This window comes from Vulpes lagopus, chromosome 18 (assembly GCF_018345385.1).
Source record: "Vulpes lagopus strain Blue_001 chromosome 18, ASM1834538v1, whole genome shotgun sequence".
Lineage (NCBI taxonomy): Eukaryota > Metazoa > Chordata > Mammalia > Carnivora > Canidae > Vulpes > Vulpes lagopus.
Genome location: NC_054841.1, coordinates 10,721,850 through 10,743,035, shown reverse-complemented (window position 1 = coordinate 10,743,035; position 21,186 = coordinate 10,721,850). Strand labels below are relative to the sequence as shown.

Sequence of the window (21,186 nt, the reverse complement as noted above, 5' to 3'; positions counted from 1 at the left end):
AACAGTATTCATTTTAACTACAGAACTACTATTGTAGGCTTTAAAAATTCCCTATATTTTAATCTCTTATGTTCCTGTTGATTTTTAATTTGCCAAATAGTTGCAAAAAATGAGTAGGCTGCATCATCATCTTTAAAAAACAACTCTACCTGATTATAATGGTTCATCTATCTTTGGAAAATAGTGATTTGTTCATTCTGACATCAGAATGATCAGATGCAGCTTTATTTTGTTACTATTTCAACCTCCAGGGAGGAAGAGCTCTCTCTAATAGACAGTTTGAACTCCTGTAATATACAAGCACAAAGATGGCACTGAGTGGGATGGGACTGACCTGGTAAACTGATGGAACCAGAAGCACAGTGTGAGGCTTAAAGGCTAATGATGAGCATAGCTGAAAATTGTAACTGGAAAACAAACTCCAGATAGATTAAAATTAAATGCTTTTTTAAAAAGTGGTATTACCATATTGAGGAAGAAAGACTTTCTACTGCTAGGAGCAGTAGAGGAAATTGCGCAGGAAAAGGTCAATAGTTTGGAATGCATACAAATTTAAAACTACTTTTAAACTTTTAATTACACAGGCAGTGCATGTTCCTTGTAGGAAATATTGGAAAGCAATAGAAAATAAAAAACCACTGATTACCTTGCCAACTAGCAGTAGCCACCCCATTATTTATATATTGACGGTTTATGATCATCCTCCCACACTTAAATTTAATTTCCCATACATAAAAGTTTTAAAACGTACTAACAAAGAAATTGGAAAAGTGGTTTCCCTCAGAGACAGAATCGGTGGTATTAAAATATGTAAAGAGAAAGAGGTTATATGAATAAGAAAGATACTAATATTCTCAAAGATTAATAGGCAAAGGATAAGAAGAGATCACTGTGTGTACATCATCCAGTGGACACTCTGCGCCAAGTTAGGCTTCCTTATGAAAGCTGCACTTCCTGCGCACACGAAAATCTGTGGGAAGGGATAGACCTGTGACCTTGTTGTCTGTATGTTCTATTCCAGTATTCTGAAACATAATCAGGCTGTAAGTTAAAATGTGTGGAAAACATTTTTCTTCTTTAGTTAATTTTTTGAAAAACAGGGTAGGAGAATGTATTTATGAATTTGAGATGGGCAAATATTTGTTAAACAAGACAACCCCAGAAAGCAAACCATAAAAAAGAAAAAATTGATAAATTGAGCTACGTTGACATTAAGAACTTAACGTTCATCAAAAGATACCATTAGGTTGTTTGCAGAAGTAGCCCTAGATTTCTCCTGCCCCTCTGAGTGTGATTCTCCTAAAGAGGTAGAGAACCAATTTTGAATTTGTGTTTGGCTATGTGATTTGCTTTGGCCTATGGAATATTGGTGATCATAACACAAGCAGTGGCCTGAAAAAGTACTTGCTTGCATACTGAGCCATGCCCTTTCTTGCTAGTTTTGAGAATTCTACAATCACTACCCTCTTTACAAACCCAGGCTAACCTGTTGGTTGATGAAGGACATGTGGCTTAAAATGACTACCATCACCCTTGTCAGCAGCCAGCCACGCATCAGGTATGTGTGTGAGTGAGGCCATTGGGCCACCAGCTGACCATAAGTGCATATTCAAGCCCAGTCAACCACACATGGAACAGAGACAAGCCATCTCAGCTCAAATGGCCAACCTCAAGAATCATAAGCAAATAAGCAGTTGTTGTTAGCATTATGTTTTGGGATGATTTTATACACAGCAAAAGCTAAATGATACAGAGGAAGATATTTGCTGTATATATGACCACCAAGAGACTTGTGCCCAGAGTATGTAAGGAACACTGCATATTATTACAAAAAAGTCAACCTTATAGAAAAAATGGACAAAGGCTATATATAGTATCATTCTAACTTTGACATTTCTGGAAAAGGCAAAACTGCGGAGACACTAACAAGATTAGTGGTTGCCAGGGATTTGTGAGGAGAGAGACAGGGATGAATAGGTAGAGCACAAGGGATTTTAGGGCAGTGAGAATATTCTCTTTAATATTGTAATGGCGGATACATGTCATTATACATTTATCAAAATTCATAGAATTTACAAAACAAAGAGAGAGCCTTTTTCCAAAACTCTTCAAGGGTTCCTGTGGCCTCTAGCAGTGGTATCTTGTGCTAGTGTGGCTCCTTGTCCAGATGTCTTATGAGCAGGTGCATGTGACACATGCCACCAGTTAATAATTTTTCAATGATGATGTAATGAATTACTTTAAAGTAACTAAATTAGAGTGGCTGTAAAGTCATTCCCATGATGTTACTTTCACTTGCTGCATTCAGCAAATGCTGGCTTGCTTTCTCTAGCAACCTTGAGTAACCTTGAGTATTCCATGACTTTATGGAGAAACAAAGCCATAGGCTATGAACTCACATGGGTTTTGTGTCTTGTAACTTCATGATAAGACTAGCTTGTCTTGGCATGGCAATAGTAAGTGTACGCTAAACTAACGATTTTAGGTTTTGTCAAGAAGCCCTCTCTCACCAGATTGGCCTGAGGATATTTTGCTGCTGAAACTCTATAAAGTTTTTAGGACCTTTGCTGATCATGTGGCAACATCCTAAACTAGCTGTATGTCTGTAAAGTTGCATCTCACTCATGGATTAGGGTCTAAAAAAGAAAAATGTGTTTAGGCCACATTATCCTTAAACTGCCTGTTATGTCTGATGCATGTGGTTTTATGTATACAACCTGGTACTATTCTTAGGCAGTTTTGGTGTTGGTGCTGGAATCCTAAATTTAATCCACAGGAAGAAGCAAAAAGAAAGGTGCAGGTGCCCATAGAAGTTGGGGCTTTTGAACCACTCACTCTGCCTTTCCAAGAGTGATTAAGACCCCTAACGGTGGGGTAGGGGTGGAGGTAGAACGTCCATTTGCTTGCGGGCCTTCATCTGTCTGTTTTATTGTTAATGCTGTGTAACCCTGATGAATAGTCGTGGATGTGTTTGTGAGAGTTACACGTGACAGCATCTAGCTCAGAATTTAGCATCTGGTCTGTCTTTCCAAGTGGAATGCAAGGTCCGTGGAGGCAGGACTTTTGTCTTTGTTGCTCATCTTCATATCCCTAGTGCATGCCATAGGGTCAGTGCTCAGTAGATACTTAGATGAGTTGAAGGGACTCATATATTGAATTTAAGCTTTGCTTCTTTAATCCATATAGAGTTCTTTGGAAAGCCATATGGAATAGCTTGGTCACCTGCTTCTTCTCTTCCCCAGATTATCACTTTATTCTTGTGGCCTCACTGAAAAATTAATCACATTGTAATGCTTTGAGGCATTGGTGATGTCTTTCTTCTTCGTCTCTAGTCCCCTAAGTGGTGTATGTATAGACAAGCAATTTAGATCTAGAAAGTATTTAGAAAACATACTTGTTTGATGATAATAATACAAAAAAGCCTTGGTTAAGGCATCAGAATCTTGTACTGCCTCGCAATATTTAAGAAATTCTTAACCAAAGCTACTTTCATTTGGACATCGTGTTTTCCTCCCATTCACACTCCTAAATTATTTCCAGAAGTATCATATCAATTTTATAAGCATGGTTCTCAGTTATTTCAGAGGGAACATTGTGTGGGAATATCATGTGGGTTCTTAAGGGCCCTCCCTGTGACTGCTGAGCTTAGGGAAATTAACCGTGGAGGGAGGAAGCTGGTGTTTGGCAGTCTGGTTCTCTGTAAAAGAAGGTATAAGCCTTCCACTTTCATGTCTGCCAGCTACTTGTGTCCTTAGTCAACTGCACTGTCCTCCAGCAAAGTGCCAGAACCCCAGGGCCTGAAGTACTTAGCCAGTCCTTATGGAAAGCAGAAGGTCAACAAAACAGAAGTGAAAGTAGATTCCGTTTTTGAGACTGTTCTCTTACAGGAATGGCTTTGTGGTTCTCAGCATTTAAAAAGATACTGGTTCCAGTGTGTTTTATTGACATCAATTACTGTAAGTCTGATTCATTTTCTGTCTATTGATTTCTGCCCAAGGTGAAAGTCATGACATTTAACAGGAAACATAAGTGATTAAAAAAAAGCATATACTACTAAGGACTCTAAAAATAAGGTTTAATATCAGTGACACTTGAAAAAGCAGTTTTTATACCTCTTTGTTAATTGTTCTACTTTGTATACAAATAATTAAAGGTTGCAGTAGCTTACTATAATGAACGCAGAATGCTGTTTCCAAGTTAATTTTGTCTGCATCAAGGTTTTTCAGTAGTAGAAGACCGTATCAATATGCTTTCACTAATCACAAAGTTTTCTTGAAGATAAGATCCTCCATTTCTAATTGAGTCCTATTACTGCAGCTGGAACATAATTTTCACTTCTGAAACTCCACAAGACCTTAGGGAATCAAAAAAAGCTGTTAACTATAAATACGTAAAGTGGCTTTGTTCTTATAAATGATTTAGGGTCATCATCAATGACAGTGGGCCCTTTCTATATTGTAAAGAGTTTTTTTTACTTTAAATGGCTGTGTAACCATAGAGTTCTTAAAAATTGGTAATGTTAAAGCTCTGTTAAGCTTCCAAAAGGTACTGTAATTTGTTTTGGAGATTCTTTTTTTTTTTTTTTTAAGATTTTATTTATTCATGAGAGACACAGAGTGCGAGAGAGAGAGAGAGAGGCAGAGACACAGGCAGAGGGAGAAGCAGGCTCCATGCAGGGAGCCCGATGTGGGACTCGATCCTGAGTCTCCAGGATCATGCCCTGCGCTGAAGGCGGCGCAGAACCACTGAGCCACCCGGGCTGCCCTTTGGAGATTCTTTATCCTTAATATTTTGCAGCTTAACCCTTACCTTGATGTGTCTGGGTACTGACTTGCTTGAGTATGTGTTGTGGCCTCTCTCCTCTGTGTCCTATTCCTCATGCTCTATTCATCCAGTCTAACTTTCAGTTTACTCCTCCCTTGACGGTGTTCAATCTAGCATTTATCCTCACTGTTGAGGTTTTATGTTTTGTTTTTGTTTTTAAATTTCATTTCTAAGATTTCTCACTTGTTCTTTCCTATCTACTTATTCTGGTTTCATTTCTCACTGTTCTTATTCACAACATCTTTTTTTAAAATGTTGCCTTCATTTATCCCTGATCTTGAATATATTTATCTTGAAAGTGCCTGACAGGGTGTATAATACATTTCACGTGTAATGGATTTTTTCCCTAGTCGGCTTTTTCAGAACTAGTCATCTGCTCTGTTTTTGATACTGTGTTTACAGGCCATTTTGAGTGGGAGGGCTTTTGTTTCCTTTGCATTCATTCTCATTCTGGTTTTGAGCCTAGTTATGCCTTTGTGCTTTTCTCTATATTTAATTGGCCATTGTTCTGTGTTCCAAGCAGAGAGTGTACATCAAAGTGTGGAATCGGTTCCACCCGTCTCCACCAGATGTTCCCTTTGCCAATTCCATGAAGGGCATCCATATCCCCACCCCAATCCCTCCTCCTCCCATGCGTGGGGAATATGTAAAGCAATTTGTTTATGCTTTTCTCCATGTCATTTCCCACATGGACATACTTGTTCTTGTTAGTGATTTGTAATTCCTTTATCTTAACCTCACCCCAGACCAGTATACAAGAAGATCCAACACTTTCTCAGATTCTGGCAGGGACGATGATTGTATAGCCTGCTGCCTTTTAAATGCTGACCGGTTTTCCCTCTTTTCCCTGTCTTTCAGCCACCATAGAAGATTCTTAGGTGCTTCGGATTTTTTTCAGCCTCTCTTTTTATTCAATACACAGTCATTTTAAAACTTAAACCGAAACAGGCTTAATTTGATTAAATTTTAAGCTCTTTTATTATCTCAACATTGTAGATCATTTTTAAAACTTAACATGAATATATGATTTCTTGCTAGTTGATTGTATAAAGTTATGTGTATAATAAAAATATTTTCCTACAGTTTTTATAGTAAATTATATTCTACTTATTTCTGTATATAAAGGACACAGTATTGCTTTCAGCTTTTAAAGGCTTTTAAACCTCTGACTTGGATGATTTTTATATTTTATATTTCTTAGAGTATATTTCTTATACTTAGAATATATACAGACATACAATACTTTGTTATACAGAAATTTTGTGTTCACCTTTATAAGGAGATTTATGATTAACAAAATTTGATCTATATGTTACTTTGAAGATCTGGTCTTTAGAATTTTAGGCTAGCACCCCCCTCCCCTGCATGTATGTGTGTGTGTGTGTGTGTGTGTGTGTGTATATGTATATATATCCCGGTTCAGCTGGCAACTGCCCTGAGAGTTCCAGGAAATGTACACCCCTCTTTGCTCACTTACTGCATTTTAAATTACTGCCTTTACTGTACTTCAGCACTTCCCTTCAATCTAGCTTGCTATGTCCATTTCTGAGAGCCAGGACCTCCATAAAGTACTAGGTAACAGCTTGAATAATCAAATTAGGTCATCATTTGTAGAACAGGGTTGGAAAGAGTATAGATGTTGAAGGTGCAAAGGGACTTTGTAGTTCACCTCAATCCTGGCAAATGCAGAGTACCCTTGGAGTTTTTTCTCCCTTTGGACTTTTTAAAACAAACCACTGTTGGAACCATTAGAAAACCCTTTCTGCTTTGAATCCATGTATTAGTAGCTATTTTGGTAACTATCTTGTCATGAGACCCTCTTTCCCAATTGCAAAGCAAAATACTAATGATATTTATTATACCAATAACTTCCATTTTGTAATAGATAATTGAGAGAATAGGATCAGATCAGACATATGCTTAAACATACTCCCTCCCTTTCAGAGCATTTCTGTCTCACGAAATGGAGTGTTTGGTATATAGAGGTAAGGACCCTGAGTTTGGGGAGCCTTTGGGACCATCCATTAATTCATCACCAGAGTCTGGCTGTGTCCTCTGGGCCTGTGCCTGTGCCTGTGCTAGGAGAGGTGGAGAGGCGAGGACCCAGGCACTCCCAGCTGCTGACGGCTGCCATGCTGTCTACCTTGGCACATGTCCAACAGTTAAAAAGTGACTAATGCATTTTACCACGGAGTCAATAAGGGACATTCACCTCGTTGTGGAACTGAAGAGAAAGGGTGTGAAAACCAAAATTGCTATACTTAACGATGTGCTTACTATAAACAAAATATTTCTGCAAGGCTGGACTGGCTTTTATTTTATGCCTGTGCGTGTTTAAAACAAACAAACAAAAAAATAGAAATCTCAAATAATAAGTTTTTTTCCACCCAGTTTTTACTGGGAACCCCAGACCCAAGTTTTACTTTGCCTACTTGCATTTGGAAGGTATTTGAATAATGGATAATGAGTTTTCCTGAATGTGTACAGAAATGAATTCACTCTGGGCCCTAATTCATTCTGGTACCAGAGCTTTTTCTAAGTATGATACCCCTTTGTATTCACTGGGGAGAGTTAACTGTTACCTTTTTAAATGAGTGGAGCAACATAGGGGTGGTTAAGCATTCGACTCTTCATTTTGGCTGAGGTCCAGGTCTCAGGGTCTTGAGATCAAGCCCTGTGGGCCCTGTGCTCAGTAGTGAGTCTGTTCCTCTCCCTCTCCCTCTGCCCCTAGCCTAGCTCAAGAGTGTATGCATCCTTGCACTCTCTCACTCAGTTCCTCTCTTTCTCAAATAAATAAATGAAATCCTTTTAAAAAAAAAAAAAAGTGGAGCAGGATGGGAATCAAGAACCAGCTTTAGAAATTATTTAGGTAATGTCATTACCTGTAATGTTATTTAAGTCCTATTTGCTTCCTTGCCTCTTTCAAAATTACCAGTTCAGATGTTTTATTTATGATTTATCAAGCTTTGGTAGCACACCTTTCCAGCCCAGTTAAGTCATAATTTTAGAAAACCATAATTTTTTCTCTCATAACAATAGTTCGCTCTAGAGATAATTCAGCTCATTTGAGTGGCCAGTGCCATATAAAATGATACACTATAATTTCAGTCATTTACTTGTAAGCTTTGACCAAACTGAGCCCCTTTCAGTAGCACATTATCACTTTAGCACTAAGACATCTAGTCCACATGCTTTTATTCTGTCACATTTCTGAAATCTACACACACAAAAAAATAGGAAGTAGGCTCTTAAAAAGCCAGTAAAGAACTGGCTAAGAGAAGGACCAGGTAGGTAAAAAAAAATCTGTTACACCTTGGTATATTTTATTTCTTACCAGTATAATTTTTCATTTAATGAGGTTCTATCCACAAAATGCTGAGGTACACTTTGATCTGGGCATGTTGGTGTCTCTTTAAGGGATGCTTCTGGGAACTTGTATCATGGCAAGTTCATCATTTCCTTTTTGTCTTGGCTCCCAGATTTACCCTGCATTCATCTTCTCATCATTACCTTTAAGGCATTTTATTTTATTTTATTTTATTTTATTTTATTTTATTTTATTTATTTTATTTTATTTTATTTTATTTTATTTTATTATTTGTTTTACTTTCTCTGGGTGGAAATTCTACACACTTGTTAGATTATTTTATCTTGATTGGCATAATAAATTATCTAGGGGGGCAGTCTGGGTGGCTCAGGGGTTTAGCACCGCCTTCGGCCCAGGATGTGATCCTGGAGGCCCCGGGATCGAGTCCCACGTTGGGCTCCCCACATGGAGCCTGCTTCTCCCTCTGCCTGTGTCTCTGCCTCTCTCTCTCTTTCTCTCTGTCTTTCATGCATTAAAAATAAAATAAAATAAATGATCTAGGGATATTTTATGCTGGTGATAGAAGTCTCCTTAAACTTGTTCATTAGTAATCTGCCTTTTTCTACAGCTTTTGGAAAGTTAGCTTACCTTTGTTACAGTCTCATAATGTAGAGATTTTGTTTTGCTGTAATTCTGTAAAGGTTTTTGATCTAGTACATTTTACTTCCAAACTACTGTTAGTAGTTACCTTTAACTTTAAAGGTACTGTATCACTCCTCCAGTTCAAGACTGTAAACCTGGCACTTTATTTTACTAAATGAAATAAAAATACTTGTATTCAGAGCATGCCTATATTTCCCCCTGCTACTGTAATGTAGAGAAACATTTAAAAGTATAGTTTATTACTTGTAGGTTAAAGTTGGTTAGAAAAGCTTATTGCACTTTAAAGTCTGCATTTTACTGAGTTTACCTTAGTTTAAAAATCAATTTATAAAAAGTATTTTGTGAATACCACATATTTCCTCATTATCTTTACTAATGGACATCCTCAAATTTTATTTTCTTTCCCTTTCTCTTTTTGGTGGGGGCCAGGAGCACAACAAATAAAGTACATACTAATATAATCCTTTGGCTGAATAAAGTCAATTGCCCACAGTTACTGATACTTTGGACCTTATTTCCCCAGAGTGAATATTTGTTGGTTCAGTGGTTTAACCATATCAATGATTTCTTCCGTCTCTATTCAGTCACACCAGCTGGATTGACCAGACTGTTTCACCTCCCAAGGCAGAATTCGTACTTGTTGCTAAGTGCTTCCAATCAAATAGAAGACTTAGATTTTTATTCCTTCAAGTTATTTTTCTGTGTTGTATAACATTTCCCTGAAAGCTTAATCTCATCCACAGATGATGTGATGAGTGTGTTATGCTGGGTTTTTTTTGCTTATCTCAGATCAGTTTATAAGCATGCTTTTATTTTACTTAAGGGCTTTTGTTTTTTTTGTTTTTTTTTCTTAAGGATTTTATTTATTTATTCAACAGAGAGAGAGAGCACAAGCAGAGGAGTGGCAGAGGGAGAGGGAGAAGCAGGCTCCCCCTGAGCTGGGAGCCCGGGGCGGGACTCAATCCCAGGACCCTGGAATCATGACCTGAGCCGAAGGCAGACGCTTAACCAACTGAGCTACAGGTGCCCCTGGGTAAACATGCTTTTAAATTATTAGCTCATCTCTAGTGTGAGTCCAAAAGACCTCCCTACTATTTTGCCACTTTTAAGTAATTAGACTAGCAGAATGTGGCAATTCTAAAAAAATTCAAGTCGAATCTGCACATGGTTTGAGACGTGAAAGAGGACTGTGATAGTTTGATGATACAAGCCAGAGGCTGTGCTCTCCACACCTCAGACTTTTGCCACAGCCTCTCTGGCCATAGCCATTTTCAGTTATTTGAGCTGCTGATTCTTGCTTGTACAGATCTCTGTATTTCTAAGGAGAATGTTTATTTTCTGATTATTAATTTGAACCTTTACACGGGTAGAGGATTTCATTTTCTTGAACAGCCTTCCTTTGCTTGCATTTTCCCTGTTCCCCCAGTCTGTTACACCTTTTGGTTAAAACAATATCCACCATTTACATTGTTTCCCTGTGCACATAGTCACAGATGGGAGTCCTACCATAGTTTCCTTTTTAAAGTTTTCCCATAGTTAATAATCGCCTTGTATACTTTGATTTGCAAAGGCTTCTTTCTGCCTGTTGCTACCTCATCCCATACCTCCTAGAGCCTCTCAGACAGGTTTCCACAAGGTCAGTCAGCACTGGCCAGTAGGAATACAGGGCACCCTGCCTACTTTCACCTTTCCTAGTGGTCACAGGAAAAAGGTAAAAAGAAGCAGATGAGATTAATAGTGTATTCACTCCAATATGTTCAAAATATTATTTCAGCATTACTGAAACATTACTGAAAATGTTTGAGATATTTTACTTTGCTTTTTTAGTACTGTAATCAGAATCTGATGGGCAGTTCTACACTCTTTTCAGACTGGCCACCTCTCATGTGCTCTCAGCTGCATACAGGTAGTGGCTGCTGTATTGGAGCAATTTCAGGTGATTTCTCGGTTTCAGTTTTTGTTTTAGAGGCATCATCTGTTCTAAAGACCTCTCTTCTCCTTTTTTCTGGCTTGCTTGGTCTGTAGGCCTGGCAGAGGCAGCTTTCATCCTTGAAACTTCCTCTATTTTTCTTGATTGGATTCCCCATTTCTGGGATTTCAGGTCTTCTCATTTCCTTCTGGTGGTTTCTTTCAGTCACAGTGGGTATGGTGGACAAAGGCATGTCACTGACACATCTGTCTCTTGAGTCATACTGCTCCAGTCTGGCCTGCTTGCTCCTAGATCTGAGCATCTGGGAGCTCCTCCCTCCACAGTTTGAGTGGAAGTTTCCTTTGGTCTTGTGTCAGATGTGTTTTTCCTTACTATAGCTTATATTTTTCTCTTTTCTTGGTTTATTTCTTCCCTTGGGTAGAAGACAGGCTCAGTGGATTGCTGAGGATGGGAATTTAGGTATTGTAAAGTGTTGAGTTCTTGCCTCTCTGCAGTGTTAATTCATTGCCCCTTCTCACTTGCTGATAATTGAGTTGGATATAGAATTCTAGGTTGGAGATCATTTTGCTTCAGATTCTAAAAGCATTGCTCCATTGCTGTCTACCTTTCAGTGTTCTCACAGAGTCTGAGGCCATTTTAATGACCTTATCCTTTGAATGTGAACTATATTCTTTCTAGGAACTTAAAGGATTTTTTTCTTTCTTTTCTTTTTTTAAAAGATTTATTTATTTTAGAGAGCAAGAGTGCATGGTAGGGAGGGGCAGAGAGAAAGAGAGAATCTTTAACAGACTCCCTGCTGAGCATGGAGCCCAATGAAGGGTTCAGTCCCAGGACCCTGAGATCATGACCTGAACCAAAACCAAGAAGCCCAGCACTCAACCAACTGAGCCACCCGGGTGCCCCCAGAATATTTTCTTTGAAGGATTCTGGACTCACATACCTATGCCTTAGTATAGGTCTGTTTTTTATCATTATGATGAGCATTTGATGGGTCTGGAAGATTTTCTTGATTTTTTTTTTTTTAAATGTTTTCTTTCATTGTTTTTTTTTTTGCCTAATTTTCTATTGTGGCTTTTTGGGGATGGAAGTGCTTTACTTTCTGGGAGGATTTCTTCTACCTTTACCTAACATCTTGTTCTTAATTCATGGATACAATATCTTTTCTTATCTGAGTATATTAATGATATATTTTTTTAAACTTTCTTTTCTCTGTAGTTTATTTCTTCCAAGGAGCTTTAGTCCTGTTTTGTTTTTCTTGTAAATCTTTTTATAAATTAGAGGCTTTCTTCTCACATCTTAGCATCAGTGGTTGTCCATGTGTGATGAAGAGTTGGGGCTCACAAGGCAGATTGAAAGCTCTGAGAAGGTGGAAGGGGCTCATCAGCTCAACAGCACTAGCTAGGCTGTTCCTTGCACACCCTGATGATAGTATCTTCTGGTCTTTCCTCTTGTCTGCTCAGATCCCATAGAAAGCACTCTCTTCCTGATTTACATTGTCCAGAGTTCTGTGGTGTGGGGTGACAGTCACCTAGCAGCACCCAGCAGCGCGGAAGGGGGGCCATGGGGAGACCTGTTTCTTCACAGATAGTTCCAGCCCTGTCCCTTGCAATGAATCCCACTGCTCCCTCCAAAAACAGTACTTCCTGAGCCTCCGTACAATTCTATGGTGGAAATCAGATGGTTCTCAGCTTTCCCCACTGTTGGCTTGTAATTGAGCCTTCTCAGACCTGCCAACTACTAATAAGATTTCCAGCTTCCAAAATTTCTGCTGCTGCTGTCTTCTCCTGTTCTGCCCTCTCCTGTGAGTTTGTCTTTTTCTTTTAAATGTAGTTTAAAAAATACCAAAGTTTACTATTGTAACCATTTTTAGATATATAGCTTAGTGGCAGTACATACATTTACATTGTTGTATGGATTTATCTTTTAACAATTAGAAAATTAGAAAGAAAATATTTTTAAATGGGATTATCATGGGGTTTTAGAAGAGCAAAATTAGATGCATGCGATCAGTCTAGCAGGAGGCATAGTTTGGGTCTTCTGTTCCCAGGTGCTTCCTCTTTCTGACAGTTTGGTGTAATGGGATTTGTCTACCATCTCCTTGGAAAGCAGCTGAGTAATTCTTGGCATAAAAGAGCATTTTATCTGCTCTCAATAACTGTAGTTTTGTCCAGGGTTACAGATGGAGCTCCCAGGTGTGATGTTCAAGGCTCTCCCGAGATCTTGCCTGCCCACCTGTGTGCTCCAGCTGCCTGTCCTTGCTCCTGGCAGCCCACTCACTGTCCTGCCTTTGCTGTGCTGGGTATTCCCGGAAGAGCCCCCCACCCCTTTCCGTCTCCCAGCTTCAGCCCCATGCCTTCCTTCCGCTGCAGGCATGTGGTGGTTCATCATCTGGTTTCCCTTCATGACCTTGCACGTGCCTCTGAGTTATCACCTTGGATTTCCCACACTGCCTCGCTCTGTTTGATGTGTGTTTCTGTCCCAAGTCCTCTCAGTGCCTGCAATATAGTCCATGGTGCATACTTAAATGTCTGGATGGATTCCTGATGCCAGAAACTTCAAAAGAGAACTCTTTATCCTTTTTTTTTTTTTTTTTTTTGGTAGGATATCCGACATGAAGCCAGTGACTTTCCGTGTAGAGTGGCCAAGCTTCCTAAGAACAAAAACCGAAACAGGTACAGAGATGTCAGTCCCTGTAAGTATTCACATCACCGTTACCAGTCTCACTGTTTCTGTTGGGTGCTCAGCTGCAGCCTTCTCCGCCAGCACCCCTTGAGCCCGTGGGCTTTACTAATAAATCGATAGCAGTACAGGTTTATGACTTGGTGGTTTCCTATAATAAAGGCATCAGAGACGGAGAGGAACGGTTCGTTTTTTCCATGATTGTAGAAGGAATGAGGTTTCAGTTTCTGGAAAATTCAGCTAAGTTCAAAGCACTTTTTTTAGTTTTGACTATTTTTATGATGAATCATTTTCCTACCAGCTGAAGCAGAGTATAGTAGGCATAATATAACCTTTTCTGGATGACTCAGCAACAGTATTATTAGACCCTGAGCATCGTATTGAACTGTAATGATGCCCTGCACAGCCATTAAGGAGTAGGAGTGGTGCCCCCCCCACACACTAAAGACAGCTCTGCTTGTTCTACCCCCACCCACCCTACCCTCCGCTGCCATCCTCATTCTTCTAGCTGTTTCTTGCCGTTATCTTTCAGTGTGCCTTCTGGCCTCTGACCGCCTCCTCTGCCTTTTGAGTAATTGGCTCTGAATCTGCTGAAATCTCAAAAGTCAAGAACTAAACATGTTAGAATTTATGTAAAGCAAGAAAAACTGGAGCCAAGTAAAGAGCATGAACTTTGCCATCTCCTCTAGGCCATGGAGAACCGAGGCCACGGAGGACCTTTTAAATCCCCTCCCAGGGGGCAGCACAGGTGGCTCAGCGGTTTAATGCTGCCTTCAGCCCAGGGCGTGATCCTGGAGACCTGGGATTGAATCCCACGTCAGGCTTTCTGCATGGAGCCTGCTTCTTCCTCTGCCTGTGTCTCTGCCTCTCTCTCTCTGTGTGTCCATGAATAAATAAATAAAATCTTTAAAAAAAATAAAAATAAATCACCTCCCAGGATGTTAGACCCTGTCCATCAGAGTGGACTGTAGCTGCCAGCATCTCCCGTGGCAATGCCTTCCATCTGCCAGGAACATAGAAGTCTCCATCAGTTCTCCCTTGCGCAGGCCCTTCCTGCATGCCTAAGTCACGCCATTCCTGCGGGTGCTAGCATTTGGTGCTGTCCGCAGAAGAGTCGCCATGCAGATCTCAGGATTGTGTGAAGATGAAATAAAATAACATAAGCCACTTAGCTCAGTATCTTGCTCATAAATATTCACTGTGGTTGAGATTAACCAACAGTGGCTATTAACTAAAGGCGTACACCAGACACATCTGAAGTGTAGTGCTAGGCCATCAAGTGGCACATTATTGCACCCCAGCACACTTGATTTAGCATGTCTAGGCTGTGGCACCTAGTTGGTTTTATCAATAAAACAAAGCTTTCCTCAGGTGATTCTGTTGTGAGGTCCTGGCCAGCTACTCTGGGCTTCAATGAACAGTCACTGTTGGCATCTTTCATGCAGAGCCAGGAGGGACCCCCTTGCCATCCTTCCTCTGCACTAGTCAGTAATGTCTTAATACATCCTTTTCTGCATTTTTCATCAGTGCTCATCTAAATGTTTTTATGAGTCAGTTTTACAGAGGAAATAAAGCATTTAAAATACTCTTCCAGGAAACAGTTCCCAAACCTTTTCACCCCTAATCTCACTTCTGTTTCTCTTGTTTTCCCCCAACTCCACTGTCCAGCAACAGAGAATTTGCTCTTAGGGTCACAGGGAACATGGGGAGAATGATTGAAGGTAGAAAGTGATTTTGTTGTCTGTCTTCCATTTGGCAAATGAGAAGCCCAGGGCTCAGAATTGCTTGTCCAAGGTCACCCATCTTGAACCCTGTTCAGGTGCTGTTTGAACCCATTCATGTAACCCATCAACGGGTTATATGGTCTCATCATCTTTTTTGAGTTCTTTAATATCTACTACTTAAATATTACCCAAGTATTTGAATTCGTATTAATCCTCTGAGATGAGAAACATTATTCCAAATGGTGACGAATTTTTAAAAACATTTCCTTGGAATCCTTTAGAACAAAAGGCCCCAAACCATGTGTCCCCCCTTAACTTCTTTCCCATTGGGCTCGAGAAGATAGTATTTATGAATGGTCACCTGGGTTCCATCCTTCCTTGCATTGTACCAGAAATAAAAATACCCACCTGTTCTTGTTTGCTACATGAGCAGAGTAAGGAAAGTGGCCTCCAGGGAACCACTGCTTTTGTGACCAAGTCATGGTGAAAGGAAAAAAAAAAGTGGCTATGCATTTTCAGTAACCTGGTGCAGACCTCCCAAACGAGAGTTAAATTTTAAAAACTTCTGAAAGTTATGTTTAGTGTACTTCCAGTATTTTGGATTCAGAGTTAATTTTTTCTAGTTAAGTATCTTTTAAATGTCTTTGATCATGACAGTTTCTGAATTCGAAATATTAGAATTCAATTCTAGTTGAATTTAATTCATAGATTAGAATCATTTAAGTGTTTTACACTCAAAACTTAAAAAGAAACCAAAAAACTGACATAAAGGAATTCGAGGTATCCCTTTCCACACCACTATCTACTTAGGTCATTTCAGCATCAAATCATTAGACATAGGTTAGATGGAGAGATGATCATAAATCCTACCTATGGTGGTTCGTTGTACCAACTAGAGCTTTAAGGACTGAGTGAAATTTTTGGTGTATTTTTTCCCCCTTTTAAAGATTGAAGCCACTGTATTTTTTTACCATATGTGAAGTATATACTAGGCATCTGAAAACAGATCCCTTGACAACCCCTCCTCACAGCCTCCTGAGTTATGGGGCAGTGATAAGTGTGGGACCTAAAAACAGCTTATCCAGTTAGGAAATAACCCATGTTTTAGTGTGATTTGTCTCTGTTGCTATTTAGCAAAAGTTTCAAACACTTCCAGAAACTTTTCTGAAAATACTAAGTCATCCTTATATTGATGACTAATCTCAATTAAACATGTAAACGCCCTTAATGCCACCGACTCACCTTTTTTGCTTTCCCCATGGGGTGCACTGCCTGTGTGGACACTTTGGTCATCCAGGACTAACCTCCGAGTTCTGACTTGCCTTTCAGTTGACCATAGTCGGATTAAACTACATCAAGAAGATAATGACTACATCAACGCCAGTTTGATAAAGATGGAAGAAGCCCAAAGGAGTTACATTCTTACCCAGGTAAATGAATTGTCCAAAATTTTTTTAGTGGCTTTTTGCCCTTACTTGATGTCAACTTAAGAATTTTAGAGTGCTGTCATCTATACTTCAAATAAAACCTGCTACATCTTTTAGAAGGTCAGGTTTTCCACAATCCAAAAGAACAATGAGGAAGGAAAAATCTTCCTTCAGAGATTCAGTTTGGTTGTAACATGCATCTTTTCTGGGAAGTATACTGCTGCTGGGCTTACAGAAAACAGCATGAAATGCCAGAATTGCCTGTGGTCCATTGACAGAGGCAGCAGACCTGTGGCAAGAGAAGGGCCCGTTCCTGTGTTGGTTTCCTAACTCAACTTCAGAGTATCGAGTGCTGCTCACAGAAATCAAAGAGGGTTAGCGGTAGACCCGTAATCTTTGTCCGGGTGTCCGCTCAGAATTCCTCAGCTTGGTCCTCATTCTTTGGCTCAGAAAAAATGCATCCTTAGATTATGTGGACAAGCATGGAAAATCATTTAAAATTCCCACTGGCTTTTGGCATCCTTATGGAAAAAAAAAATCATAAGAGTGATTTAATATTTAACCTTCTTGTAGAAACACTTACTGGCATATGACCCCAGGACCATGGGTATCTGGGAAAGAGGGTAGAGAAGTTCCTTTTTAATTCATTTTCTCAAGTCTTAGTCTGTTACCTGTAAGTCACTCTAACTTTTTAGTCATAGCTTTTGCCTTCTCATTCCATATCCATTTATCAGTGTTCTGTATGGCTTTAGGGTATAAGGTGATTTTGAACATTGTACATCTGTTTAATACTGGGGGATTAAAATGACAGCAAAGCTAGAAAAGTGCATGAGCAAAGGCTGCCTTGGAGCAGGGAGCCAGATCAGGGCATACTGCCCATGGCTCTTCTTTCCTGCCCCGTCTTGTCCTGTCCTGTTTCTGCTCTGTCCATGAGAAATATCAGCCCAAGTGCCTTCCAGTGTATGGGACATCAGCTATGCTGTGTTCAGTCCTGGGGCCATTGAGGAAGTTCTTGATCTATGTGTCAGGGGCAGGCCTTTTACCAGGCCTCAGCCTGTGATCTTCCCAGCATCTCCAGGGTGGTTGTGGTAGAGTGAGAAGGAGGGAAATCCTGGTAGTGGCAGGCTGGCAAGAAGAGGTTGAGGGAAAGGTGGCTTCTTGGCAACTTCTCTTTTTAGAAGAAGTCAGGTTTCTTACTTCCTGATTTTAGCCATTCAGCTTTGGTGTGGAGTTAGGAAGTCCAGCGCAAAGATAGATAGGGGTATAAAGTCAAATGGAGCACTAAGATATCACCATGGAAACTGTTCTACCACCCTCTTCCCCACCCCCATACCCTAGCAATTACTTGGCACATCTGATGGTCTCTTTTTTTGTCAGGTTGGTAACATGGATAAATCTCTCTGCCTGCATGGTCACCCTTTGCCCAGGGATTTATAAAAGGAATTGAAGTAGCCTGACCCCAGAGCTGTACCTCTAGACAGTTGGAGGTACACATTTTCCGAGCCACAAAACCAAGGAAACCCTGCCCATTTTGTAAATTTACAATATTGTTCATTGTGCAAATAGCACCAGTTTATAGTCTCCCCCCCCCCCCTTTTTTTAAAGGCAGTGGTATGGAAGTGTAGAGAATAATGTCAAAAGTGCCCTCTGTCACCTCCACAATGAAGTGTTGGCTAAGTCTGGTGTGTCTCCTTTCAGATCTTACATGATTTTTAATCTCTGAACCCCATCCAGAACTAGGGTGATGGAAAGTAGGGACAATGACAGGCTGGTAATGGGTGATAGCCACAGCTGGGAGACCTGGTCCTTGTGCCCAGACTGCAGGATGAAAAGTATGGTGGCCTGCCCAGAGGCCCCAGGACTCCTGTCTTCTAGGAGCCATTTTTCTATTAATTGACTGGAAAGGGTTATGCATCTGACTGCTGGTGTCGGAGGCTCCCTCTGGAGCACGTATGTGTCCTGTTTAGGTAGCCGGAGGCAGCTGAGTTCAAGAGAGTGAGTGGCACTGAGGGCTCATGTGGTCAGGTAAGGAAGGTGTAGTGGGACTTGAAGGGAAAGGATGCAGAGAATCAGGAGAATTTGGATGAGAACAGATGATACTGGAAGCCATTCTAGATGTGGTGCTGGCATAGGTGACAGGCTCTGTCATGGAGGTAAGAAGTGATGTCCCTTCCAGACAGTGCTAACATTTGCCACAAACTGGAGGCATTTGTACTCTTGTATCCAGCAAACATCTGTGCCCATTCCCAGGTTGGCAAACACCCCACTGTGTCCCAGTCCCACACTGGACCCCCTTGGACCACTGAGTGATCATTTGTGTCTAAATCTCTTACGTTCCTTGTTCTAAGGATAAAGGCAGGCCATTATCAGGTCCATCATTAGTAATAGTAATAATTAGTAGTGATAGCAGTTAACATTTTACTGGTTGTTGACTGTGTTCCAGGTGCTGTGGTAAGGCCTTTATATGTATGAACATATAAACTTTCACAACCCTGTAAATAAGGATTGATTAGCTGAGTGTGATGGGTGGAGAAACTGAGGCATGGAGATGTGGAGTCACTTGTCCAAGGTCACACAGATGATAAGTGATTAAAGCCTAGACTCGAGCCATCAGAAGTGTCGCTAATGATCGCTTTCCCATACTGCCTCTGGCCTATACCCACTGGTTCACCCCATATTCCACCCAGCCTCAGCCTCACAAAGGACCTCAGTGGAGCCCCTCCACCAGTCAACTCAAACCAGAAAGCAGACTCAGCCTTTTCTCTCCTCTGCTGGTCAGCCCTGAAGCAGCCCTGAGAAGCAGAAATAACCTTTCACTGCGTGGCAGAAAATAGAATTGCGGTTATTGACCACTAGGCAGGGAGGGCGGTCCCTGTCCCAACCCCAGCCACCACTCTGCCTCGGGGCGCTGTTGTCTGCTAAACCGCCAGTGGTGTGCTCTCATTGGAGCGTGTCAGTGTGTAAAATGGTATACACTTTGTGGATTGTGTATTTGCAGGGCCCTTTGCCTAACACATGTGGTCACTTTTGGGAGATGGTGTGGGAACAGAAAAGCAGGGGCGTTGTCATGCTCAACAGAGTGATGGAGAAAGGATCGGTAAGTCATGGATTCATCTACTGCTTACCTCACTGTCCTATGTGTACCTGTCTGTGAGAGTTTCTTTCTTTACGCTGCCTTTGTATTTCTCCTAATGCGATGTGTTTTTTATTAGAAAAATTTACAGAAGCAATATAAATACATGTTTATTAACGAGTCAAGAGAGTAAATGATTTAAAAAGAGAGGGAAAAGCCCAATTGCCCTTGACTCCTTCCCCCGTCAGTTGGTCTCTCGCCAGAGTGCCTGTGCATGTTCTGCTTTACTCCACCCAGGAGTGCTGCTGCTGCTCCTCTCTGGAGCCGTGTGAGCGGAGCTTCCTTGAGAAACACAAGCTTCTCTTCCTTCTTTTTCATCGCTGCTTTCCTAGCTGGTACAAGTAGCCTCCATTGAGTGAGCTGCGGGAGCAGCCGGGCTCAGAATTGGCCTGTCAGACACCTGGCCACCTGACCCCTGGCCACCTCTCTAATATGGACCTTGTGTACTTGTGCATTTACTGCAGGATTTGTGTTAGCTTTTCTTCCAAGTTGTCTGTGACTCTTAAAACCTCTCCTGGGATAACATGTGGACTGGAGGTGTGTGACGGTTTGGGCAGCACCCTGCGCGCGTGCATCTGTCCCTTAGTCCCCACCGTGGCCTCTCCACTTGATCGCAATGTGTCCTACACCCGGTGTCCAGAACGGTCTTTCAAAACCGGCTGAAACCACACCTCTTCCCAGCTGAAAACCCTTGTGCGGCCCCCGTTGCCTCCTGGGATGTGCATAATGTGGCCACGGACCTAGTTAACCTGGACCCCAGCCTCGCACCTCCATTCCCAAACTCCAGGCAGAACACACTTCCGTTCTTAGATTCTTGCCAGGTTCTCTGGCCTAACAGTCTGAGTCTGTGCCCAGCCCCACCCCCTCGCAGGTATCTCCAGGTGCTTCCCTCAGATCGGCCACAGCTCGTGCTCTCCCCAGTCTCACTCTGTAGACTGCCTGTTAGAGGCCTGTCTCCTGTGGAAGGCAATGTGGTGTCCAGGGCACAGCGTGGTATCAACATAGTGAGTAGACACCACACCCCTGTGACCCTGGCTCTTACTCTCCTCTCCCACCATAACCAGCACACTTGGGGTCCTCCAGCCTCAGAGGAGGAGGTCCTGGGAGAAGGTAGGCTGAGGATTGTGGACACCAACAGGAGTGAGCGGCCAGATATGCAGAACCGCGTGTGCGCAGGCCTAGCAGGGCTGGCACTGTGCGCTCCGGCCCAGCTGGGCCGCTGCTCTCACGGCTGCTCCTGGCTGCCTCAGGACCTGGCTCGCCCAGAGAACGCTCTGGAGAAGCCGCGCCTTCAAAGAAAGCACAGTCATGGCCCTACAGGGTAAAAATACAAGTGCAGAGAAGTAACACATCAAAGGAAACATCAGTGGTGAAACGGGAAGCACTCACCACAAAGCTCCTCCCCTCCCCCCACTGGAAGTGAAGCGACAGTCTTAGTTACAGCAGAGCCTCCTGTCCTGTCCTCTTACGCCAGCATGAGTTTGAAATCTTGCTTTTTG

General features: G+C 41.5%; 1 protein-coding gene across 1 annotated transcript in view; it reads left to right on the top strand.

Moving 5' to 3' along the window:
* PTPN1 (protein tyrosine phosphatase non-receptor type 1) overlaps window positions 1–21,186 on the top strand; it is a 67,040-nt gene that overhangs the window by 31,555 nt on the left and 14,299 nt on the right. Inside the window, exons 2-4 of the mRNA XM_041733051.1 lie at window positions 13,326–13,416; window positions 16,457–16,557; window positions 19,553–19,651. Coding sequence (XP_041588985.1) covers window positions 13,326–13,416; window positions 16,457–16,557; window positions 19,553–19,651 — 291 coding nt within the window. The remainder of the gene's footprint in view (window positions 1–13,325; window positions 13,417–16,456; window positions 16,558–19,552; window positions 19,652–21,186) is intronic.